The sequence below is a fragment of the Anolis sagrei genome, chromosome 3, assembly GCF_037176765.1.
Source record: "Anolis sagrei isolate rAnoSag1 chromosome 3, rAnoSag1.mat, whole genome shotgun sequence".
In the NCBI taxonomy this organism is placed as follows: Eukaryota; Metazoa; Chordata; class Lepidosauria; order Squamata; family Dactyloidae; genus Anolis; species Anolis sagrei.
In genome coordinates this window covers 10,630,422-10,657,005 of record NC_090023.1, presented here as the reverse complement: position 1 = coordinate 10,657,005, position 26,584 = coordinate 10,630,422, and the positions used below count along the sequence as shown (strand labels likewise).

The following is a 26,584-nucleotide window of genomic DNA, read 5'->3' as shown; positions in this document are numbered from 1 at the left end:
ACAAGGTGCCCACAGTGGAGAGGAGCTCATATGGAGCTCTGTGACTGGCTGGAAGCAATGGCAACACAGGCATGATCCATCCCCATTTCCCTTCCGCTGCTGAGAAGTAGAGGGAGATGGTGTCCAATCTGAACAGCAGACAGGTCCAAATCAGGGCCAATCCAGCTGTCCACTTGCCCCAAAGCTGTGGGACACCCAGTTTCTAGCACTTTTTATAAGGCAGGACAAATTCAGTTTAACCCTAGAAACCCTGCAATACCCACTGGAAGTAGTTAAACATCATGTTGAGCATCTAGAAATCAATTCATGGTTTTCTTTCCTGTGTAGACTTGCCCTTAGATGAATCCTTCCTTGCAACTTTTCTGCCAGCTTCCACCTCCCCATAACGCAGTGGTTCTCAACCTGTGGTCCCCAGATGTTTCGGCCTATAACTCCCCGAATCTCAGCCAGTTTACCAGCTATTGGGATTTTGGGGAGTTGAAGGCCAAAACATCTGGGGACCCACAGGTTGAGAACCACTGCCATAAGGGTTCATCATCATAATCATCATGAAATATCCCAGTCAATTGAGTTTTCCAACCCAAAATAACAAAAATCTAATTTGAAACAGAAAACAATATTAGAATTTTTAGAAAGACAACCATAGCAAAACAACACAGTATTCTGACTATCTATCTCTAGGTGTACTTTCATGTGCCATATTGAATGTGGCCTGTCTATTTGAAAGTATGAGAAGAGGCATTTGATTTGTGCTCTTATCAGCCATCCAAATGTTTGGAGTCACCGATCAGTTTATTTTATCATCAGAGTTTTGGTTACAGAGGCAGCAACAGTGGTCCACTATTCCTACATATTTGCTGGATAATCATAGCAAAAGAGACAAAGAATGCTCCAAGACGGTAAAGCAGCTGTATGCAAGTGTTGAAGCATAAATCCCAGCTGTGACCAGCCTTGAATGGCACATGGGAGTTGACTGACAGGATGAGTCAGTACGGAGAAAGACAAGCTACTAGTATCTCATGAGTCAGATGACTACTTCCAGCTTTTCTTGAAAGAAATAGCTCAATAGCCACAGTGCCGTTTACCATAGCATCGTAAAATAAAATTGTATCAAGCTGAGTGCATAAAATGCTCCACATTTTCATTAGCGGCTTAAAGAACATTTTAATGTCTTCCTCTCGACGGCCGCAGAGAAAAGATGACATCTGTGTGTTTGAAGCCAAGAAATACACAAAGCTTTTGCTCCATCTATTTTATGACTTCCCAAGGAATTTCAGATTTCCTCTGGTTCTTTCTGCCTAATTGAATTCCTTAACAACTAGACATCACGACCCCCATCCCACCCCAAATAAAATTATGTGAAGCATTCAGAAGGCACCAGAACAGCCTGTTTTATTTGAAGGTCTTCATCAAAATGCTAGTATTTCTGGCTTCATCAGCTTCTCCCAAACTGTGAGAAGTTCAGGGCTGTCTGAGAGTGAAAGTACACTATAGAATTAATGCAAATTGACACCACTTTAACTGCCATGACTCAATGCTATGAAATCATGGCAGTTGAAGAAAAGTTTAGCCTTTTCTTCCTCACCAAACTATAAATGGCTTAAGGTAATGGAATAATTGTAGTTATGGTTTTCCATAATCCTTAGCTTTCCCCTCTTTGCCTCACCAAACTACAAATCACAGGATTTCGTAGCATTGTGCCATACAATGCTATGGAATCCTAGTGTTTGCAGTTTGCATTAAAGCCGGCTGAGTGTGGTTGGTTTCCTTTGGAAGAGGAATAACTCAAGATTGTCACACGCGGAAATGGCATCTGTTCAATCCATTGGTGATGGACTGGAGTTTGTGGACATACAGTTGGCCCTCTGTATCCACAGATCCATGGATCTGTGGATACAGAGGGATACATGGAGTCCATGGATTCCACATCTTGAAAACATTAAAAAGCAATTTCCAAAAAGCAAAACCTGACTTTGTCAATTTTTAAAATAAGGGACATCATTTTACCATAATGAGAATGGAGTGTCCACAGATTTTGGTATCCAAGAGAGATCCTGAAGCAAAACCTCAGCAGATATCAAAGATTCATTTTTATTCCAATTCTGATGCTTCTTTCTCCAATCTTTCCACCCCTCCCTCCCCAAAAATTTGACTATTTTTCACTCTACCCAACTCAGCAAAGCAATTCCCACCCATAGTTGAAAAACGTGCTGTGGCTGCATTTCTTTTAAGGTACTGTGGCAGCAGCATCAGAGGAAAGCTTCCACAGCCTGTCAGAATGAATGACAGCCAGCCAGTGGCTCCTGTCCATTTCACTCTTCTTTGCTCCACTCAGACATCCCTAATAACTAGCCATCTCCAGGGAGCCATCAAAACTAAATCCCATCTATCCTCTAGATCCGTGTTCTCCCTTCAGTCTTCACACCATATTGCCAAGTCCTTATTAAGACAAGAGATGAGGATCCAGACATGTGTCAATCTGTAAAAAATAGTGAAAGAGTGGTAACCGAAAATTTTATATTCAAGATTAATGCACCAAGATATTCTTGTTTTCATTGTTCTTCTACATATCGAGTAATTAGTGGGTTTATAACGTGTTTTCTGGCCCCACACTAATTTACAATACAACACTAGATAGAAATGCAGTTAATATTAGGGTTAGAAATAGTAGTAGAGTTAGGGATAGGGATAATGGTGGTGTTTGATGAGTACAAGTTGAGTGTCCTTTATCTAATTTTGATTTTGTCAGATTTGGAAATAGCTGTATTTGCATATACATACATCATGAGACATCTTGGAGATGTAACCGAAGCCTAAACATGACATTCATTTCTGTTCATATACACCTTATAGATATAACCTGAAGGTGGTTTTATACATCTATATAAATAAAAATGTAATGTTTGTTTGTGGGATTAACAAAACTAAAAAAACCCAGGACGAATTGCCGCCAAATTTGGCCACAAGACACCTACTAACCCAACGAGCGACCATCACTCAACTTTTTTTGATTTTGTCATTTGGGAGTTGTAGTTGCTGGGATTTATAGTACACCTACAATCAAAGAGCATTCTGAACTCCACCAGTGATGGAATTGAACCAAACGTGGCACACAGGACTCCCATGACCAACAGAAAACACTAGAAGGGTTTGGTGGGCATTGATCTTGAATTTGGGAGTTGTAGTTCGCCTATATCCAGAGAGCACTGTGGACTCAAACAATGATGGATCTGGACCACATTTGGCACGAATATTCCAAATGCCCAAATATGAACACAGATGGAGTTTCAGGGAAACAGACCTTGACATTTGAGAGTCGTAGTTACTGGGATTTATAGTACATGAAAGAGAATGCTGAACCCCACCAGCGACAGAACTGGAGCAAACTTCCCACACAGAACCCCCATACTTAAGGCCAACCAGTCCAAGTCCCTTCACCAGGGCAAGAAAACATAATCAAAGCCCTCCTGACAAAGAGCCAATCCAGCCATAGATATAGATAGATATATATGATTCACACACACACAGAGATAGAATATCATAGATCTGAAAGGGACTCCTAAAGAAGGACAATTATATGTTGCATGTTCCAGAGTAGGCAAACCAGACAATCTCCATATCAACACTGACAAAGAAACAGCAAGAAATACTGTTTACCCACAAGCAGAAAGAAATTACATTCATTAGAAACCAACACTTTCTCATTACTTTATTTTCCAGATCACCAGACTGGGCCACAGCAACACATGGCAGGGGACAGCTAATTTATATAAATAAAAATGTAATGTTCATTTGTGGGATTAACATAACTCAAAAACCACTGGATGAATTGACACCAAATTTGGACACAATGCAACTATCAGGCCAACAAGTGACCATCACTCATAAAAACACTGAAAAACACAGTGGAAAGGACTTAAAAAGACAAAAAATTAAAAAATACATTACAACTTATGCGCAGAGCCACATATATACATATATACACAAATATATGCTTTCACATATACACACAAAAAACCACATATACACAAACTGGGCCACAGCAATGTGTGGCAGGGGACAGCTAGTAGTTTTAATAATTTGTGCATGAAACAAAGTTTGTGTATATTGAGGTATCAGAAAGCAAATGGGTCACTATCTCAGCCACCCATGTGGACAGTTTTGTAATATTTTGGAATTCACATTTCCAGATAAGGGATGCTCAACCTATATTTCTTAAACCCATGAAATATCAGTTCCCCACCCTAAAAAGATTTAGATTTAGTAAACAGAGTCCCAGAAGAACTATGGACAGAAGTCCGCGACATTGTTCAGGAGGCGGCAACAAAGTACGTTCCAAAGAAAAAGAAAACCAAGAAGGCAAAATGGTTGTCTGCTGAGACACTGGAAGTAGCCCAAGAAAGGAGGAAAGCAAAAGGAAACAGTGAAAAGGGGAGATATGCCCAGTTAAATGCGCAATTCCAGAGGTTAGCTAGAAGAGATAAGGAACTATTTTTAAATAAGCAATGCATGGAAGTGGAAGAAGACAACAGAATAGGAAGGACAAGAGACCTCTTCCAGAAAATTAGAAACATTGGAGGTAAATTTCAGGCAAAAATTGGTATGATAAGAAACAAAGATGGCAGGGACCTAACAGAAGCTGAAGAGATCAAGAGAAGGTGGCGAGACTATACAGAAGATCTGTATAGGAAGGATAATAATATCGAGGATAGCTTTGACGGTGTGGTGAATGAATTAGAACCAGACATCCTGAGGAGTGAGGTTGAATGGGCCTTAAGAAGCATTGCTAACAACAAGGCAGCAGGAGATGATGGGATCCCAGCTGAACTGTTTAAAATCTTAAAAGATGATGCTGTCAAGGTGATGCATGCCATTTGCCAGCAAATATGGAAAACACAAGAATGGCCATCAGACTGGAAAAAATCAACTTATATCCCCATACCAAAAAAGGGAAATGCGAAAGACTGCTCAAACTTCCGTACAGTGGCCCTTATTTCTCATGCCAGTAAGGTAATGCTCAAGATCCTGCAAGGAAGACTCCAGCAATACATGGAGCGAGAGTTGCCAGATGTTCAAGCTGGGTTTAGAAAAGGCAGAGGAACGAGAGACCAGATTGCCAATATCCGCTGGATAATGGAGAAAGGCAGGGAGTTTCAGAAAAACATCTACTTCTGCTTCATTGACTATTCTAAAGCCTTTGACTGTGTGGATCATAATAAATTGTGGCAAGTTCTTAGTGGGATGGGCATACCAAGCCACCTTGTCTCTCTCCTGAGGAATCTGTACAAGGACCAAGTAGCAACAGTCAGAACTGACCACGGAACAACAGACTGGTTCAAGATTGGGAAAGGCGTCCGGCAAGGCTGCATACTCTCACCCAACCTTTTTAACTTGTATGCAGAACACATCATGCGATGTGCGGGCCTGGATGAATGCAAAGCTGGGGTGAAAATTGCTGGAAGAAACATTAACAACCTCAGATATGCAGATGACACCACTCTGATGGCCGAAAGCGAGGAGGAGCTGAGGAGCCTTCTAATCAAGGTGAAAGAAGAAAGCGCAAAAGCCGGGTTGCAGCTAAACGTCAAAAAAACCAAGATTATGGCAACAAGAATGATTGACAACTGGAAAATAGAGGGAGAAACCGTGGAGGCCGTGACAGACTTTGTATTTCTAGGCGCAAAGATTACTGCAGATGCAGACTGTGGCCAGGAAATCAGAAGACGCTTACTTCTTGGGAGGAGAGCAATGTCCAGTCTCGATAAAATAGTGAAGAGTAGAGACATCAGACTGGCAACAAAGATCCGCCTAGTCAAAGCCATGGTATTCCCTGTAGTTACCTACGGATGTGAGAGCTGGACCTTAGGGAAGGCTGAGCGAAGGAAGATCGATGCTTTTGAGCTGTGGTGTTGGAGGAAAGTGCTGAGAGTGCCTTGGACTGCGAGAAGATCCAACCAGTCCATCCTCCAGGAAATAAAGCCCGACTGCTCACTGGAGGGAAAGATACTAGAGACAAAGTTGAAGTACTTTGGCCACATCATGAGGAGACAGGAAAGCCTAGAGAAGACAATTATGCTGGGGAAAGTGGAAGGCAAAAGGAAGAGGGGCCGACCAAGGGCAAGATGGATGGATGGCATCCTTGAAGTGACTGGACTGACCTTGAAGGAGCTGGGGGTGGTAACGGCCGACAGGGAGCTCTGGCGTAGGCTGGTCCATGAGGTCACGAAGAGTCGGAGACGACTAAACGAATGAACAACAACACCCTAAAAAGGAACAACCTACTGCTGTTTAACATTAACATGCTTTGCCAGAAAATGTGACAAGCATGAATATGTTCAAGTTTTGTCAGGAGACAGAAGGCTATTCTCTTGACCTTGATCTTTCTCCAAAAACTTCCCATGCCTTCAGATGTCAAGCTATGGGCAGAGCTATTGTATGTTATCAGAAGGAAAGAGGGGAATGTTGAGGATGGTTCCAACCACACAATCATAGTTGGAAAGTCCACATGGACCGTCCGTTTCAACCCCACTCTTCCATGCAGTGACATCGTAATTCCTCTTGCTGCTTTCAGTCTTTAAAAGAAGTAAAATGAAGGTCAATCCATTTGAGTCTCATTTCTGTCCCCCAACTGAGTCAGCAGGTTTTCCATGATGTACATTGTCATACCATTCCTTTCCCAGAGTCCCAGTAACCCACAGCAGTAGAGACATCTCCTGGCATGTAGGTGTGGTCACCTCCAGGACTACTAGCCTCATATTTTGGGGTACATGTAGATGAGTCCTTGGAGGCATACACACATATGCATGCACAAATAAGTTGGGACTATGCTAGTAGCTGAAAGGAGTGAGTTTTGATAAGATAGGCTGAACTTGGGTTATTGGAACTTACTAAGTTGCCAGTCATTGTCGTACAGTTCCTCTTATTTAGTTCTCCTTCACCTCCGTCTTTCAGCCATCAATACCTTGACGAATGGATGCCAAGAAGATGGCACCCTTGTCTATCAGTGACATTTCCTCAAACCCTGAGGCAGACTGTCGGTCTAGTGTCAAGACTTTCTGTCCCCACACTCAGTCTGACAGCCACTTTCCGGTGCTCTGTTTGTTGTCAGGGTTTTCTGCTGGATTTAATTGCTAGTTTTGTCTCCCAGCTGCCTGACATTTACCAGATTCTGGTAGGAATTCACTTGTAGTATATGCAGGTGGCACTGGATGGTTACTTTTAAAATTTCACTTCCCTGAGTTGCACTTTCCCGTAATACCTTTCACAGTCTTATTTACCATTTAGAGGCAAAAAAAAAAACAATGAGCAAACCTGAAAACCATTTAGACCTCATGTATGTCATAGAATCATAGAATAAAAGAGTTGGAAGAGACCTCATGGGCCATCCAGTCCAACCCCATTCTGCCAAGAAGCAGTAATGTTGCATTCAAATCACCCCTGACAGATGGCCATCTAGCCTCTGTTTAAAAGCTTCCAATGAAGGAGCCTCCACCACACTCCGGGGCAGAGAGTTCCACTGCTGAACGGCTCTCACAGTCAGGAAGTTCTTCCTCATGTTCAGATGGAATCTCCTCTCTTGTAGTTTGAAGCCATTGTTCCACGTCCTAGTCTCCAGGGAAGCAGAAAACAAGCTTGCTCCCTCCTCCCTGTGGCTTCCTCTCACATATTTATACATGGCTATCATATCTCCTCTCATCCTTCTCTTCTTCAGGCTAAACATGCCCAGCTCCTTAAGCCGCTCCTCATAGGGCTTGTTCTCCAGACCCTTGATAATTTTAGTCACTTTTTTGTTCTCCAGATCCTTGATCATTTTAATCACTTTTTCACTATGGCTCTTTTTCCAATTGTAATTACAATTGGGCTAGAAAGATTAGAGATTTTCTAGATAATTGGTTCTCAGCCTTCCTGATACCATGATACCTTAATACAGTTCCTCATGTTGTGGTGACCCCCAACCATAACATTATTTTTGTTGCTATTTCATAATTAATATTGCTATTGTTATGAATCATAATGATTCATAACAATAATGAAAAATACATCCTGCATATCTGATATGCAGTATGTATTTTCATTCACTGGACTAAAGTTGGCACAAATACCCAATACGGCCAAATCTGAATACTGGTGGGCTTGGGGATGGGATTGGTTTTGTCATTTGGGAGTTGTAATTGCTGGGATGTATAGTTAACATTCTGAACACCACCAACGATGGAATTGAACCAAACTTGGCACACAGAACTCCCATGACCAACAGAAAATAGCAGAAGGGTTTGCTGGGCATTGACCTTGAGTTTTGGAGTTGTAGTTCACCTACATCCAGAGAGCACTGTGGACTCAAACAATGATGGATATGGACCAAACTTGGCACAAATACGCAATATGCCCAAATGTGAACACAGGTGGAGCTGGGTGGTAACAGACTTAAGATTCGAGGAGTTGTGGGTGCTGGGATCTATAGTTCACCTACAGTCAAAGAGCATTCTGAAGCCCACCAACAATCGAATTGGGCCAAAACTCCCACACAGAGACCTTCATGACCAACAGAAAATACTGGAGGGATTTGGATGAATTGACAGTGATTTAGGGGAGATGTAGTTCACCTACAGCTAGAGAGCACTGTGAACCCAAATGATTAATGCCAAAGGGATTTCTAAGACCATCAGAAATATGTGTGTCTGATGGTCTTTGGTGACCCCTCTGAAACCCCCTCACAACCCCACCCCAGGGGTCCTAACTCCCAGGTTTAGAAACACTGTTCTAGATACTTGTTTGTAATGTTTCTTCTTTGGAGGCTTTTAAGCAGAGGCTTGATGGCCATCTGTCGGGGGGGGGGGGGGGGGCTTTCCTGCTTCTTGGCAGGCAGTTGGACTGGATGGTCCACGAGGTCTCTTCCAACTCTATGATACTATGAAAGTGGACAACATGAGACCAGACTTAATCATAGAATCATAGAGTTGGAAGAGACCTCATGGGCCATCCAGTCCAACCCCATTCTGCCAAGAAGCAGGAATATTGCATTCAAATCACCCCTGACAGATGGCCATCCAGCCTCTGTTTCAAAGCTTCCAAAGAAGGAGCCTCCACCACACTCCGGGGCAGAGAGTTCCACTGCTGAACGGCTCTCACAGTCAGGAAGTTCTTCCTCATGTTCAGATGGAATCTCCTTTCTTGTAGTTTGAAGCCATTGTTCCTTGTCCTAATCACAGTTCACCTGTTTAGGAGGCAGGTTCAGATGTCCAACTTGTGGATTCTAGACTGGCTGCTTTTTCCTGTCTTGGCCCCACGCACAATTGGGGATGGGTAAGGCGCAGTATTACATTAGTCATTATAAGGAAACATCACACAACCAAATGTGTTATACCACTTCTGTTATCAATATGAGTACCAGAGAGTAGCCACCAGAGTGCTGCCATGATTAATAGGCTAAGTAGAATTGTAACTGGCCTCATTTACTCCATAGGAACATTTCTTATTTGCATCTCACTTTCCTTGGTAGGATGCTTATGGGAGCATACATGGCATTAGCTGACCTTGTAGGGTAGAGTAGACTGAATGATAATAGCTCATTCAAGGACTGCGTTTCAAGGACTGAGTCAACATTTAATTTTGCAAAAATTTTGCCAGTTGAGCCAATGTCAAGTTTAGCTGATTGGGGTTGAATTTTAACATTGTTCATTGCCAAATGGATGATAAGCCAAGAAGCAGAGCCTGGAAAGTCAGAGTGGAATCAATACAGGGTTTCCCCTGAGCAGAGCAGCAATGGTCCTTATCCCTCAGTAGTGGAGTGAAGTCTTCTTCAGCACTGGACCACAGTCCACTGGTCAGTTTGGTAGAAATAAATGGCCCCCATCTCAAATTCCTGCATATTTATTAAGGATGTAATCCTTCCTTAATTTTGTTTTTGAGGGGCATACTAAAATATGCAATATGTTCATTTATTCCAATGTAGGAAAATGGGTTTATATATCTGTGGAATGACCACAGATATATAATGAATGAATGAATGCTAATCAAGGTGGTCAGTTGAAACATTCACACCTAGCTCCAGCAGACAAGAGTCCTTTGTCCCACCCTGGTCATTCCACAGATATATAAACCCATTTTCCTTCTACCAACAGACCTCACTACCTCTGAGGATGCTTGCCATAGATGCAGGCGAAACATCAGTAGAAAATACCTCTAGAACATGGCCATATAGCCCAGAAAAACCTACAACAACCCACTATAAGATCTGCTTGCCACTTAGACATGCAATCCATTACTCATTTCAATCTCACAGGAAGCAACGAACAATTTTAGCATTTTCTTCCCAAAGCAAGATTCACATCTAGTGGGCCTTTAGTATCTGCTGTAGCTTGGTTCCAGAAAACACACACACAGGTACCCAAATCAGTTGATACTCAAGTCCTGTTAATACGATCATTAAATAAAATAGCAAAATAAAGATTTGCTGTTTAAAAAATATTTTCCAAAAATGGATAGTGAAATCTTTGGCTAAAGAATCTGTGGATATAGAGGTCTGGCTCAATGGTATTTTTGTGCAGAAAACTATTTTTGTGTGTGTATCGGAAATGCTGTTTTCTATCCATAAAATGTTCTATTCTGCACAAAACTACCTTGTCTGAATTCTGTGCAGAATGTGGCCTAAATTGCAAGGATTCTCCTTGCCATGTTTCTTGATGCTTGAAAAACATTTTTCTGTCATTTTCTGAACATTTTAGATATTCATTCCATCCTTAATACATCTTTTATTCATAATGACTTGTTTTCAAATTGAATGGGGAAAATACCATACAAATATATAAAATAGCTGTCATGTTGTTCCAAGTCCCGGTTAAACAAATAAAGGTTTCCCAAGCAGCAGAAGAATTAAATAAAATCCTGGTATATCAACAGAAACAGCCCCAAATGCTAAAGTCCTTGTAGACTTGTAGTTTTATCATACATATACACACAAGTCGTTGAGAGTGAGATAAAGCCCAAGTTCTGAGTCCAAGACTATATTTGCTTCTCACAAAATGTTCATTTCACTTAATAGGGTGGCCAAATTGAAAACTGGACACATCTCCGTTCCATTTTGTGGTTGTGTGGATGAGGTGATTTCATCAAGTATTGTTTTTCAGGCAACTAAGGAACAAGGGACACCTGCTAAAATCCCTTCTTCTACACAACCATTAATGGGACAAGAGATGTCTTCAGTTTTCACTCTGGTTACCCCGTGACTCAGGAAACCCAGAAACGTTCAGTTTAATCTCTTGGTGAAATATGCATTCCTTGGTAATACAATGGACAAAATTTACAGCATGCCTAAACTGCCATCCATTTTCTTGAAAGTTAGCACTGAACTCCATTACCAAATATTAAGGAACTCCAAAAGGTCTTTTTAATTGCTAGGAGGCCCCTGGGAAAGATTCATTCTAACTAGTGATTAAATAGTTATTTTCATCAAAACAGTTTCCGGAATTGCTTTAAAATGCAGGCAAATTCATAAGAGGCAATATGTTAATTCAGTCTTCGTCTCCAAGAAATAAAATCAGTTTACCTAAATCATTCAATATAAGTTTCATATTGGAAAGACTGGAATGATTAAAAGGAAACTCCACCTATTAACAGAAGAGATAATTTTATGTACATATACCGGGAGAATTTCCAGGGAAGAGCTGGGAGAGTCTTTGCAGTCCTACTGAGCTTGTTTGGAATGTAATTGCCTTTCTACCAAGGTCTTTTGAAGGAAAGCGCTGACTCAATTAGCATTAACCAGGTTCCAGTGGGGCTGTGTGCATTGCGGTAGACACTCAGCCTTGCCTCCAGAAAGGACAAGTTGACCCCAGAGAGGCCAGATGCGTACAAGGTATGGTGTTAATTGATTTTCCCAAATGGAGCAAATGGTACCACTTGGGGAAATGATTTTTGAAAATAAATTAAAAAATTTCAGCAACTGACGAGTAGGGTTTAATCTCGTCATCATTTTTCCTCTTCCGGTCCTTCTTGGCTTCCTCAAGCTAGCTGCAAATTTATCAAAGCAGCTTCATCTCCATTTTAAGTCCTGACTGGAAACAGGCTTGTCTACGTGCAGGAGAATAAAGTCATACAACAGAAACAGAACCATGGCAGATTACTCAAAGTAGATGATTCCACCATGGAAACTTCCACAGTTAAAACTTGTGCGCCAGCTGCGCCTGTACCTCGTGAAATCTGATCTGGCCATGGTAGTCCATGCCCTAGTCACCTCCAGGTTGGATTACTGCAATGCACTCTATGTGGGGTTGACCTTGAAGATGGCCTGGAAACTACAGTTGGTTCAAAGACTGCTCACGGGAGCTGGATACAGAGAGCGGTCAACCCTCCTGTTCAAACAGCTCCACTGGTTGCCAATAAGTTTCCGGTCCCAATTCAAGGTGCAGGTCATCACCTATAAAGCCCTAAATGGTTCAGGACCTGCTTATCTTCGTGATCGCCTCTTCCCCTATGAATCAGTGCGTACCTTGAGATCATCTGGGGAGGCACTGCTCTCTGTCCCCCCACCATCTCAAGCACGGTTGGTGGGGACAAGGGAGAGAGCTTTCTTGGTGGTGGCCCCTCAGCTCTGGAACTCCCTCCCTAGGGAGATCAGACAGGTTCCAACCTTGTCCTCCTTTTGGAGTCAACTAATGTTCCGCTGTGTTTTTGATAAAACAGCTCACTAGTAATCTTCCTGTTCCCATTGAGTTTCTGAACTTTGTTTCGACCCTCAAATGGCTTACCTCAACATGTTTTATGACAGCACTTCCCACCTAATCGATTAGTTTGCTGCGCTTCTCTTGCACTCCTTTAAAATGTATTGCACTCATTGAATTGTACCTCAGCTATGTTCTTTTCTCAGCCATATTGCTCTTATGTGGTTTTTAAATGTTTGATTGCTGTGTTTTAATTGTAATTTTTGGGCTTGTCCCTTGTAAGCTGCTCAAGTCCCCTGGGGGGAGATGGTTGGCAGAGTATGAAATGAAGCTATTATTGTTATTGTTATTGTTATTGTTATTGTTATTGTTGTTATTATTACATGGTCCAAAGTCAGGAAAAGGGAGTGGTGGCCCTGCCACACATGGACAGTGGACCAATCTAGACTGAAGCCATTCATGTTGTCCACACTCACCACAATCTCCCCTGACTTAGCTTAATGCAAAATCTGAAGGCAACCCCACTGACCATAGCCACCCCTTTCTGCAACATCTTTGTTTTCTTTCCCTCCCTCCAGCCACCCTTGCGTGATCCGTGGGCAGGTGATGACATCAGACGGGACTCCACTTGTTGGCGTGAACATCAGTTTTGTCAACAACCCCCTCTATGGCTACACCATCAGCAGACAAGACGGCAGGTACGTAGGCACTTTTGGCTTTTGGGACCACCACCTAGTGCAAAGTTTGGCTTGGACATCGAGTTGACTGCTGATGTGTTGATTGCTTTCCCAAACACACTCAGAAGTTAGGACAATTCCATTTTAGCAGTGCATTCAGACTGAGGCAGTATGGGGAAAAACCATTGTATGCAATCTAGCAACTCATCGGCATCCCTCATCAAAGGAAGTACTTTGGTGTTTTTCAACAGAGGGAAGATTTTGCCAGTTTTCATTTTGAGGGTCTCTTTCTCTCTCTTCTGTGTTCTTTAGTTTCCCCATCATTACTGCTCGTCCCTATCAAGGTAACTTCAAGGCAAGTGGAGGAGCCGATGAGTTGCTAGATTGCCCTCCATACAATGGGGCCTCTGTGTTTTTGCAGCTGTTGAGACTCCCTTGACATGAGATCGATGCTTCCCCCTTACTGTCAGGCTTCACGGTTGGTCCGACTTATTCCCTTCCCAATCCTCCCGCCTCCAGGTTCACACGCCTCACCATCGCTCATTAGAGCTCACTCCTCCGGGCATCTCCACTCACAAATGTCAAGAGGAGGCACTTCTATATATAAAGGACTTCTCGGTTGTTCCAGTAGTTTGCTGGGTGTCATTTTTTTTCAAAGTCACGTAAAAGGAAAACAGCACAACTTTTTCAGTCGCTTCCTTCTCCCAAGCACTCCTTGTTTAGCACTCAGCCGTGGCCTGAGGCAGCTTTCACTGCCAAGCACTAACTGTTAAAAATGCCCTCATCGAGCCTTAAATGCTGTTCAGGTTGCTGGCAAGTGAGAAACAAGGCTTTTAAAAGACGGCAAGTAGCTTGGCTCTGGGAATTTGATGTCTCTACTTGAGCTGTGGAATAAACACCTTGTTGTTTTGCAGTTCTGGCTTTAGAGCGGAGGGGTTTTGTTTCTGCTTCATGGACTGAAATCTCTTGTTATTGTCTCCGATTTTGCATCAGTTTATAATTTTACATGGTCATTGCTACATCCCTGATTGGACACCCAACCCTACTGATGATCTCTGATGATACACTTGGGGGAATGCTGCACAGTGGGAGCTCCTATTGCACAGTCGGGATTTCCGTTTTACAGAGGGAGCACCAATTGCTTGCTGGAAATTTCTATTACCCAGTGGGAATTTCTGATGCATACTGGGAGGTTCTGCATTCCCATTTGCAGTAGGGATTCCTACTTCACAGTAGAAGTTCTGTTGTGTAGTGGCAGTTCCAATTACACAACAGGAGATCCTATTGTGCATTGGAAGAGAAAGATCCTGCATTCTCTTTTTTTCATCAGTTATATATGCAAGGTTAGTATGTTAGTATGCTGCTCAAACATTTTCTCCAGAAAGGTCCAGAATAAGAAGCATTCTACTGAGAGCTCCCCAAGGAGGTGAAGGGTAGCAATCAGTTTTTAGCTCTTAATTGGCAAAGTACGTTGTTCATTTGGATAAAAGATTCAGTAGTGCTGAGCTTTCCAAACATATCATTTTGGTGACACACTTTTTAAGACATGCATCATTTTGAGACACAATACAGGCCATCCCAAAGTTCTGAACAAGATAGGTTCAGAACCAGCCTGGACACAGCATATTATTTGAGAACACAGAAATGCTGGACCACTCTCACAACCACCATGTCAGACTACACAGAGAAGCCATTGAAATCCACAAGCATGTGGACAATTTCAACAGAAAGCAAGAGACCATGAAAATGAACAAAATCTGGCTACCAGTATTAAAAAACTCTAAAATTACAACAGCAAAACAGCAGAGAGGAAACAACCAGGCACATCTTAACACCTCTCAACAAAAGATTTTCCCAGGCTCAGCCAGGCCTTCAAACGCTAATGAAGGTGGTCAGTTGAAACATTCACACCTAGCTCCAGCAGAAAAGAGCTCTTTGCCCCCCCCCCCCCAGCCATTCCACAGATATATAAACCCATTGTCCTGATTCCAACAGACCTCACTACCTCTGAGGATGCTTGCCATAGATGCAGGCGAAACGTCAGGAGAAATGCCTCTAGAACATGGCCCTATAGCCCGAAAAAACCCACAAGAACCTTCTGTAGGTTTGTTCTTAAGTTGAATTTGTATGCACGTTGGAACAGGTACATACAAACAAACATTGATACATACATACATACATTGTGCTGGTACGTCTGTACCAGGAGCTCCAACTTTATTTTCTTTCTATTAAGTGTTTGCATGCATTCCAAAGTTTCAGGGATTCTGCAGAAAGGTGGCTTCCTTTGGTTTGCAGTCATAGGGCAAGCCACCTTAACATTGTTAAGTTTGGATCCGCCCCTTCTCACAGGGAGATGGGGAGGGAAGAGGGGGCCATTTTTAGTTAGTCTTAGTGAGGAAAGCTAAGTTAGAGGACGTGGACAAGATTTTTGTCATTTATGACTAACAATATGTTACTAATACTACTATTAATAATGTTACTAATACTAATTGGCACGTTTTTCTGTGTAAAAAATCCATGCAAGTGGTGTTCCAGATTTCACATAGACTCAGATGTTTTTCATTGTGTTGGCGCACCTACACACTGCTGCTGACACTCGAATGTGTTGCAACACCTACTTTGGGAAGCCCTGTAGTAGTGACTTCAAGCTGTTATAAAGTAGCAGGATTAAGAGGTAAAAATATCATTAGATAATAGCAATTTTAAAAAAAAACTGCCCAAAAGTTTAGGGATTCCGTGCATCCATTATTTATTCTGCCCAAGGTGATAACTAACATAGGAACCTGTGATCAACTATAAATATATATTAAACAGGGCTATTGCATGAATCATGGTTTCCCCCCAGTTTTTCTTAATAGGTCTTGTAATTTTGATGTTTTCCCCACTTTTGTGTTTCCTTCCACAGTTTTGATCTTGTCACGAATGGTGGGATTTCCATCATCTTGCATTTTGAGCGGGCGCCCTTCATCACACAAGACCACACCTTGTGGCTGCCATGGGATCACTTCTTTGTCATGGAGACCATTGTCATGAGGCACGAAGAGAATGATATTCCCAGCTGCGACCTGAGCAACTTTGCCCGGCCCAACCCAGTGGTCTCGCCTTCTCCAATGACGGCGTTCGCCAGCTCCTGCTCAGAGAGGGGCTCCATCGTGCCAGAAATCCAGGTAGGAAATGGAATCAAAAGGATTTCCTGGGGTTCGTTCACACTCCACAATGATGACACTATGATTCCCCTTTGACCTCCACGTTCTGTGCTATGGAATCCTGCAATTTGCAATCAAGAAATGGGCATCTTGATTTCTCAGCTAGAGAGTTCCAACAGCTCACAAAATTGCAAATCCAGGAATTCCATAGAATGGAGCTGAAGTAGTTAAAATGGACCATAGAACAATAACATCGTAGACTAAATGGGCTCCAGATATAAGTTTTCCAGAATGGAACGGTAAGAACCAATTCAGGGAAAGATTGAAAGGATGTTCTGGTTATTTATTTATTTATTTATTTATCTATCGTGTCATCCGCAACCAGAACATTGTATTACATTTTAGGGCTGGGCGGTTTCGTTTCATTAATTCGTAATTCGTTAATAATTCGTTAATTTTTTCAATTACAAAACGATAACGAACCATTCTGGAGCAATTATTAAAAAAAACGAATTTTCAAAAACGTTTTGTAAATGCTTCGTATTTTGATATTGTATTCGTTTCGTTATTGGTTTGAGGTCGTTTCGTTATTATTTCCGCATGTCTGGGCCAGTTTTATGGTTTAATTAGTGAAAAAAAATTATAATATCACACCAACAGTCATCAACAGAGGGAGAGGGAAGCTTCAGAAGGTTTTGGAGGTTTTTTAGCGTATTTCGCAGTCGCGTCCGCCATTAACGAATCGATTCGTTATTGTTTCGGAAATCGATTCGTTAATTTTTTACCATTTACGAAATTTCGTAAATAACTTTTTAAAAGGAACATTTTGTAATTATTTTAAATATCGAAACAAAAAAAAAACCCCAAATACAAATCGATTTTAGAAACAAATTTTTCCGTTGTTACCCAGGCCTATTACATTTCTAACAGAACAAAACAAACAAACAGATTAAAAACACACACACACACAAATTTTGCAAACTTGGTAGCTGATTAGATGTCTTTTGACCAGTATCTGGCCACTTGGAGTGCCTCTGGTGTTGCCGCAAGTAGGTCCTCCATCGTGCATGTGGCAGGGCTCAGGTTGCATTGCAGCAGGTGGTCAGTGGTTTGCTCTTCTCTGCACTCGCATGTCGTGGATTCAACTTTGTAGCCCCATTTCTTAAGATTGGCTCTGCATCTCGTGGTGCCAGAGCACAGTCTGTTCAGCGCCTTCCAACTCGCCCAGTCTTCTGTGTGCCCAGGAGGGAGTCTCTCATTTGGTATCAGCCATTGGTTGAGGTTCTGGGTTTGAGCCTGCCACTTTTGGACTCTCGCTTGCTGAGACCATAGAACAATAACATTATAGACTAAGTGGGCTCCAGATATAAGTTTTCCAGAACTGAACAATAAGATCCAATTCAGGGAAAGATTGAAAGGATGTTCTGGTTGAAACCAAGGATTGCAAACCTGCATCATCATTTTATGAGATGAAATCTCAAATAGATGTGCTGTTAAAGCAGTGGTTCCCAACCATTGGTCCACCAGGTGTTTTGGACTTCAGTTCCCACAATTCCTAACAGATAGTAAACTGGCTGGGATTTCTGGGAGTTGAAGCTCAAAACATGTGGAGGACCAAAGATTGGAAACCACTGATCCAAGAGATGTTCAACACTATATTGGTAGAGCATCCCTCATCCTAAATTCTAGTATCCAAAATATTCTAAAGCCCCAAAGTATTCATTGAAATAGCTTTGCTTTCTGATGGTTCAGGGTACACAATCTTTGTTTCATGCACAAAATTATTTAAAATATTATATAAAATATTTCTTATCTTCAGGCTATGTGTGTGAGGTCTACAGTGTTCCCTCACTACTTTGCGGTTCGCTTTCCGTGGACTCGCTGTTTTGCGGGTTTTTGCCTCCCAGTTTATGAATGGTTGCCGTTGTCCAGAGCGGCATTCTAATCCCTCCTTGTTGCAATGATGGAGTGTGGAAGGGGGTTTCATCCTCCCCTGTGGGAGAGAGGCAGCCAATCAAGAGAGATTGCAAAGCAAAGCAGAGACTGCTAGCAAAAAAATGTGTGCGGTGTCTTTAAATCTCTCCTTGCTTCAGCCTCACCCTCTGAACTTGATATACATATATAGGTTCCTACTTCATGGATTTTCACTTTTTGCTGGTGGTTCTGGGACATAACACCCGTGATAAGTGTGGGAACACTGTATATTTATTTATTTATTTCAAACATTTGACCCTGCCTTTCTCAACCCCTGAATGGGGACTCGGGGCGGCTTACAGCTGGCAACAATTCGATGCCCACACAAACAAATTTATTTATTTTATTTATTTACAGCTTTTATATTCTGCCCTTCTCACCCGCAGGGTACTCAGGGCAGATTACAGTGTACACATATATGGCAAACACTCAATGCCAATTTTGACATACAACAGATATAGACAAACAGTCAGAGGCTGTTGACCTCACAACCTCTGAGGATGCTTGCCATAGATGCAGGCGAAACTTCAGGAGAAATGCCTCTAGAACATGGCTCTATAGCCCGAAAAAACCCACAAGAACCTAGTCAGAGGCTATTTAACTTTTCTGGCTGCCAGGGGAGCTGTTGCTTTCATCGTCCGTCTGCAACACTGATGAAGTACTTCCGCATTCCCCGCATGCTTTTTGCTGGAGTGCTTGCTGGAGTCTTTTTTTTTATGGCCTCATAAATTAGTTAATTTAGCCTCCCCACACTTTAAGGTGGTACCTAATTTTCCTACTTGACAGATGCAACTATCTTTCGGGTTGCAAAGGTCGACAACAGGCTACACACAATTGGTTGGAAACCCACTCCAACCCGGGCTGGCTTCGATCTCATTTTTTTTTAATTTTTATTTACATACAATAACAACTTACCGAATAGACAGAACACAAAACAGTGAACATTTTACAAACACATAACCCCACCACCAAGGCCTGAACATGTATAATTTCCTTCACCATGTATTCATAAAGCAACCCTTAATCAAATGTCATCTCCAAAATTCCTGACCAACCAAATTCTGTTGTTTTCCATTTTCGCTCTCTAAGACATATTTAATAAAGACTGACCAGTATGCCTCAAAATCTGACCTGTTAATTTCCCCCCTGAATACCCTCATTTCCATTGTTAGTTTGTCATTTAAAGCTACATTCCAAACTTCCCTGTACCATGCGTCCAGTGTTAGATTCGTTATTATTTTCCAGTTCTTTGCTATTATAATTCTTCCCACTGTGAGCAAAATAGTCACCAATTCTTTCTTTCTTGTTTCTACATTCAGCTTCGTGGTATCCATTAATAGTGCAACCCTAGCATCCGGCGTAATATTTGATCCTATAATGTTGTTTATTTCGGTAAATATATCCTTCCAAAAATTCTTCACTTGGGGGCATTCCCACCATAAATGAAAATATGTCCCTTTGTGTTTGCCACATCTCCAGCAGAGGTTACTTTGCTTATTATCCATCTGATGTTGTTTGACTGGCGTGGTATACCATCTCCATATCACTTTGTATACATTTTCTTTTAATCTTATTGATAGGTTCTTAGCCACTCTCCACTTCAGGACCCTTTTCCAATCAAAGTCTATCAGAGGCCCTAGGTCTCTCTCCCATACGTTTTCTAACATCTTCAGCCCTATTTCTTCGCCAATTAATCCATTATATATTTTCCCGATTAATCCTTTCCCCATTATTTCTTGATTTTTAAGCTTACTTAACCATTCCTCATATTTATTCAGTGCTCTACATCTGGGATTTTTGTTTAACCAGTCCTTTCTCCAATTATACAGTTGTCTCTCAAACCAATTCAGGGCACCTTGTTCTTCTAACTTATTAAACTTGCCCTTCGAGTTTTGTGTCCACTCCTTCCAGGAGAGAGCAGTTTCCCCCTCCACTATTTTTTTATGTTTAAGTTTAATTCTCAGGTCTTCTGGAAAATTTTCCAGTAAAACTGTTGGAGTTAGGGGGGAAACTCCTGGAAATATCTTATTTTTTAATTTAACCCATGTCTCCATGACTTCTTTAGCCAGGTTATTTTTACACCCCTTAATTTCTTTGCCTATTTTTGACCTAAAAAACATTTCTCCATAATCTCTGTGCCAGCATTTTCCTTCCACTTCCTGCCAGATTAATTTAGATTCCGAAAGCAGTCTAAACACTCCCTTTATTATATGTGTCTGATGGTAGGTTTTTAGGTCTGGTATTCCTAATCCCCCTAATTTCTGAGAAATATACCATAGGCCTCTCGGTAGCCTGGATGAGCTTCGATCTCATGACCTTAATGTGATCTTAATGCAGCTGACACTCAGCCAGCTGTGCCACAATCCCAAACAGAATAAAACATGACAATTACATAATAGGTAAAAACATTAGGTTAAAATCCATTTAAAACAATATTATAAACTAAATAGCTATATCTAAATCCAATTCAGCGATTCATATGAAATGAATTCTGTGTTTACACTTGGGTCTCATCTCCAAGGTATCATATTATGTACATATATGCAAATGCAGGTATTCCAAAATCCAAAACACTTGTGGCCTCAGGCACTTCAGGTAAAGTATACTCAACCTGTATCTTTTCATGCAATCCAGATTTTTATTTTATTTTTTTAGAATATTTGGAACAGACTATAGAAATAAGGCAATATGATAGCACCTGAACGGCCATGGCTAAATGCTATGGAATCCTGGGAGTTGCAATTTGATATTTTATTTTTATTTATCGTGTCAGTATCAACCAGTCAATAGTATTACATTTTTAACAAATTTTTAACAAACAGACAAAACAGAGTTTGCAAGCTTGGTAGTTGATTAAATGTCCTTTGACCAGTAGCTGGCCACTTGGAGTGCCTCTGGTGTTGCCGCAAGGAGGCCCTCCATTGTGCATGTGGCAGGGCTCAGGTTGCATTGCAGCAGGTGGTTGGTGGTTTGCTCTTCTCCACACTCACATGTTGTGGATTCCACTTTGTAGCCCCATTTCTTGAGGTTGGCTCTGCATCTCGTGGTGCCAGAGTGCAGTCTGTTCAGCGCCTTCCAAGTCACCCAGTTTTCTGTGTGTCCAGGGGGGGAGTCTCTCATTTGTTATCAGCCATTGGTTGAGGTGCTGGGTTTGAGCCTGCCACTTTTAGACTCTCGCTTGCTGAGGTGTTCCAGCAAGTGTCTCTGTGGATCTTAGAAAACTATTTCTTGATTTAAGTCATTGACATGCTGGCTGATAACCAAACAAGGGATGAGCTGGAGATGTCTCTGCCTTGGTCCTTTCACTCTTGGCTGCTACTTCCCGGCGGATGTCAGGTGGTGCAATACCGGCTAAGCAGTGTAATTTCTCCAGTGATGTAGGGCGCAGACACCCAGTGATAATGCGGTATGTCTCAATAAGAGCCACATCCACTGTTTTAGTGTGGTGAGATGTGTTCCACACTGGGCATTCATACTCAGCAGCAGAGTAGCATAGCGCAAGGGCAGATGTCTTCACTGTGTCTGGTTGTGGTCCCCAGGTTGTGCCAGTCAGCTTTCGTATGATATTGTTTCTAGCACCCACTTTTTGCTTGATGTTCAGGCAGTGCTTCTTGTAGGTAAGAGCACGGTCCAGAGTGACCCCCAGGTATTTGGGTGCGCTGCAATGCTCCAGTGGGATTCCTTCCCAGGTGATCCTCAGAGCTCAGGATGCTTGTCTGTTATTGAGATGAAAAGCACATGTCTGTGTTTTAGATGGATTGGGGATCAGCTGGTTTTCCCTGTAATTGGTGAGGCATCAACATTCTTTGGTAGAGAAGGTTAAGTACGTGGTAAAACTACAACTCCCAGCTGTATTGAGCCACAGTAACTAAAGTGAGGTCAAGTTGCATTCTTTCTAAAGTGCAGATGTACCCTACATTACAAGTGGGTAGACTCAGCCCTAGGTTTGCAAAGCTTGAGCAAGGATGCAAATGACAGGGTGTCTTAGAAGTCCATCATGCATAGGGTTACCATAAATGGAAGTCAACATGACAACAGCTAACAGGAGGTTGCAGAACGTGTTATTTTTCTGTGGATAGGGTAGACATGCATGGAAGAACACAAGGTCTGCAGGTAGAAGGTCCCCAAGTTCAATCTCTGGCATTTCAAAGAAGGATTGGGAGAAAAAAACTCCCATCTGAAGTATTATAGGTATTATTGTGTAAGCTAGACCAAGCAGCTTCCAATGATAATAAGTACAAATGACCTTTTCCAGTTACACAGAATTCTGTGCAAAATCTTCTCCCACTCTTCTCGTGCACTAATTTACATAGACATTTGCATTTTTTTTATATTTTTAAAGCTTACGGCTCACATCGCCATTATTTGTTATGGTCCATATCTGATAGACTGGCAGAGAAGTGCTGGTTAACAACGGACACCAGCAGAGAAAATCTGCAATTGTCTCTGCTGGAAAAAAAGGGGGAGGGAAGCCCTTTAGTCTCAGAATGATGTTATTTACAGTTTGATAGTAGAGTTGAAAAGGAAAAAGAGGGAGAAATCTCAGAGATTTATTGCTAGAAGCTTTTCAGCACAAGGAGTGGGAAGAGAGGTAAAGGAAATTGGGGGTCTTTGCTACCTTGCCCTGGTTGTTCTGACTCTTAAATGCCAATGGTTGAAAGCAGAGGTGGAAGTATGGCTTAAAGATCTTCTCTCGCCCATGAACCTGACAGAGCCTAAAGATCTTCAGGATCTCTGTCCTAGCTCCATCATAGGTATAGCTGATGAGGACGGAAGGGAGCTTTTCAATGATATTCTCTTCTTCTTCTGAACCTGCCTCATTGGAGAAACCCTTTTCTAGTTGACTGCATGTGCCTGGTTCAAACTGGGATTGGCACCCCACCTCCATCACTATTCTTTCAGCCACTCTGCCCATTTCTAAGCTGAATACATTTTTTTAATTGAGGGAAGCGGAGGGGGGGGGATATAAGCAGTTGAAGGTGTTCATAACAGAAATGACCCTTCAATGCTTTTTGCTGCAGGTTGACCAACCTCTAGGTCAGGCATGGGCAAACCCAGGCCCAGGGACTGGATGCGGCCCCTTGGGCTCTTTTCTTAGGCCCTCGCTCTTTCTCATCATCCTATCCTTCCTTCCTTTTCTCTTTCCTTCCTCCTTTCTTCCCTCCCACCCTCCTTTCCTTACCTTCCTTTTTCACTTTCCCCCCTTTTTTCCCTTCCACACTTTTGTCCTTCCTTCTCTCTTTTTTCCCTCCTTCCTTCTCTCTTTATCCTTCCTTCCCTAGGGGTGAGAAAAGCGGTATATTTAATACTGTAAATAAATAAATGTCTTTTCTTCCTCTCTCCTTCCTCCCCTTTCACTCTTCCTTCCTTCCCTTTTGTCTTTTCTTCCTTCTCTCTTTCCTCCCTCCCTCCCTTACCTCCCTCTTTCTTCCTCCCTCCTTTCTTCCCTTTCACTTTCTCTTCCTTCCCTTTTGTCTTTTCTTCCTTCTCTCTTTCCTCCCTCCCTCCCTTACCTCCCTCTTTCTTCCTCCCTCCTTTCTTCCCTTTCACTTTCTCTTCCTTCCCTTTTGTCTTTTCTTCCTTCTCTCTTTCCTCCCTCCCTTACCTCCCTCTTTCTTCCTCCCTCCTTTCTTCCCTTTCACTTTCTCTTCCTTCCCTTTTGTCTTTTCTTCCTTCTCTCTTTCCTTCCTCCTTCCCTCCCTCCCTTACCTCCCTCTTCCTCCTTCCTTCCCTTTCACTCTTCCTTCCTTCCTTCCCTTTTGTCTTTTCTTCCTTCTCTCTTTCATAGAATCATAGAATCATAGAATCAAAGAGTTGGAAGAGACCTCATGGGCCATCCAGTCCAACCCCCTGCCAAGAAGCAGGAATATTGCATTCAAATCACCCCTGACAAATGGCCATCCAGCCTCTGCTTAAAAGCTTCCAAAGAAGGAGCCTCCACCACACTCCGGGGCAGAGAGTTCCACTGCTGAACGGCTCTCACAGTCAGGAAGTTCTTCCTAATGTTCAGATGGAATCTCCTTCCTCCTTCCCTCCCTCCCTCCCTCCCTTCCCTCCCTCTTTCTTCCTCCCTCCTTCCTTCCTTTTCACTCTTTCATCCTTCCTTCCTTTCTTTCCTTTAGTCTTTTCTTCCTTCTCTCTTTCCTCCCTCCATTTCCTTCCTTCATTCCACCTTTCTCTTCCTCCCTCCCTGCCTTCCTCCCTTCTCTTTCTCCTTCCTCCTGGGGGATGTTTACCTGAGAGAAGAGAATGTAGAGAAGGAATATGAGAATCATGTTTCGAGATTTGCAAGGGTGTCCTGTTGAGAAGGAGGAAGGAGGGGGGGAAACTTTCTGCTGCTCTAGAAACCAGGACACAAGGGAGCAATGGATTCAAATGGCAGGGAAGGAGATTCATCTGAAAAGATTAGGAAGATTAGGAAGAACTTCCTGTGAGTAATAGCTGTTGGAGAGTGGCATAGTCTGCCTGGGAGTGTGGTGGAGTCTCCTCCTCTGGAGGCTATTCTGCAGAGGCTGTCAATCAGGAGTGCTTTGGGTTGTTGTAGGTTTTTTCGGGCTATATGGCCATGGTCTAGAAGCATTCTCTCCTGATGTTTCGCCTGCATCTGTGGCAAGCATCCTCAGAAGTAGTGAGATCTGTTGGAACTAGGAAAAAAGGTTTATATATCTGTGGAATGACCAGGGTGGGACAAAGGACTCTTGTCTGCTGGAGCTAGGTTCCCTTCCCTATCTTAGGGCAGGATCGAGTGTCCACCCCATGTTTTGCTTTCCATGATGGAGACTCTCTACAAGCCTTGAAACCGACAGTGAAAATGGTCAACATATGTTGTAAGCAGCCTGCTGGAGAGGCTTGAAAGGGAGTCCTCTGTGGCCTGTGTATGCCAAGATGGGTTTTGTCAATCTGAAAATGGATGGCCATGGGAACTGGCAGCGCTCAGAGCAAGGCCATAATAAAGCTCTTCATATATTCAACCAGAACACTTGGGGGATTTAATTCCGGCCTGCTTTTTGTATTCCGGCACATGGTTGGCAACTGACCAGTTGCTGAGAAAAGGGGGCTTTTGAGCAAAAGGGTGCTGTATTTACTCAAGTGATATGTTCCAAATAATCCTTTAATCCTTGCTCTGTGTTGTCTTTTTAAAAATTCAGCCTGCCAGTCTCCTTGAGTCTCATTTTTGGGAAACAGGCTGCATATAAATACTGGCCGGAATCCTGTTGTGGACTTAGATTTTCTAAGTAGAGTTGCATATAGAGCTGGAAGAGACCACAAGGCCATCCAGTCCAACCAGCAATATGAGGGAATTAGAGTTGGGTGGTTCCATAACGTGTCAAGTAAAGGGCTGCTGCTACTATGCTGTGCAGGGGAGCCAGTAAAGTGACCAATGCACATTGGGGCCAATGTGCAATGGGGTTAGTATACAATAGGATTGATGCACTTTGATATTGATAGAAATTGGGTCCAAAGCACATAGGTTGTGTTGTGTACACATTGTGCATTGATGCACAATGGCGACTAAAATGATCAAGGGTCTGGAGAACAAGCCCTATGAGGAGCAGCTTAAGGAGCAGGGCATGTTTAGCCTGAAGAAGAGAAGGCTGAGGGGAGATATGATAGCCATGTATAAATATGTGAGAGGAAGCCACAGGGAGGAGGGAGCAAGCTTGTTTTCTGCTTCCTTGGAGACTAGGACACAATGGAACAATGGCTTCAAACTACAAGAGAGGAGATTCCATCTGAACATGAGGAAGAACTTCCTGACTATGAGAGCCGTTCAGCAGTGGAACTCTCTGCCCCGGAGTGTGATGGAGGCTCCTTCTTTGGAAGCTTTTAAGCAGAGGCTGGATGGCCATTTGTCAGGGGTGATTTGAATGCAATATTCCTGCTTCTTGGCAGGGGGTTGGACTGGATGGCCCATGAGGTCTCTTCCAACTCTTTGATTCTATGATTCTATGATTCTATGAAATGCCAAACAAGGTGGCCAGTTGAAACATTCACACCTAGCTCAAACTGACAAGAATTCCTTCTCCCATCCTGGACATTCCACAGATATATAAACCCATTTTCCTAGTTTCCAGCAAACCTCACAACCTCTGAGGGTGCTTGCCACAGATGCAGGCGAAACATCAGG

General features: G+C 42.6%; 1 protein-coding gene across 12 annotated transcripts in view; it reads left to right on the top strand.

Moving 5' to 3' along the window:
- The window catches only part of TENM4 (teneurin transmembrane protein 4), an 892,306-nt gene that overhangs the window by 770,098 nt on the left and 95,624 nt on the right, over positions 1–26,584 (top strand). For all 12 annotated transcript variants that reach the window (XM_067466483.1, XM_067466479.1, XM_067466482.1 and 9 more), the window contains 2 exons: positions 13,238–13,357; positions 16,242–16,503. In XM_067466483.1, the coding sequence (XP_067322584.1) occupies positions 13,238–13,357; positions 16,242–16,503 (382 nt within the window). The remainder of the gene's footprint in view (positions 1–13,237; positions 13,358–16,241; positions 16,504–26,584) is intronic.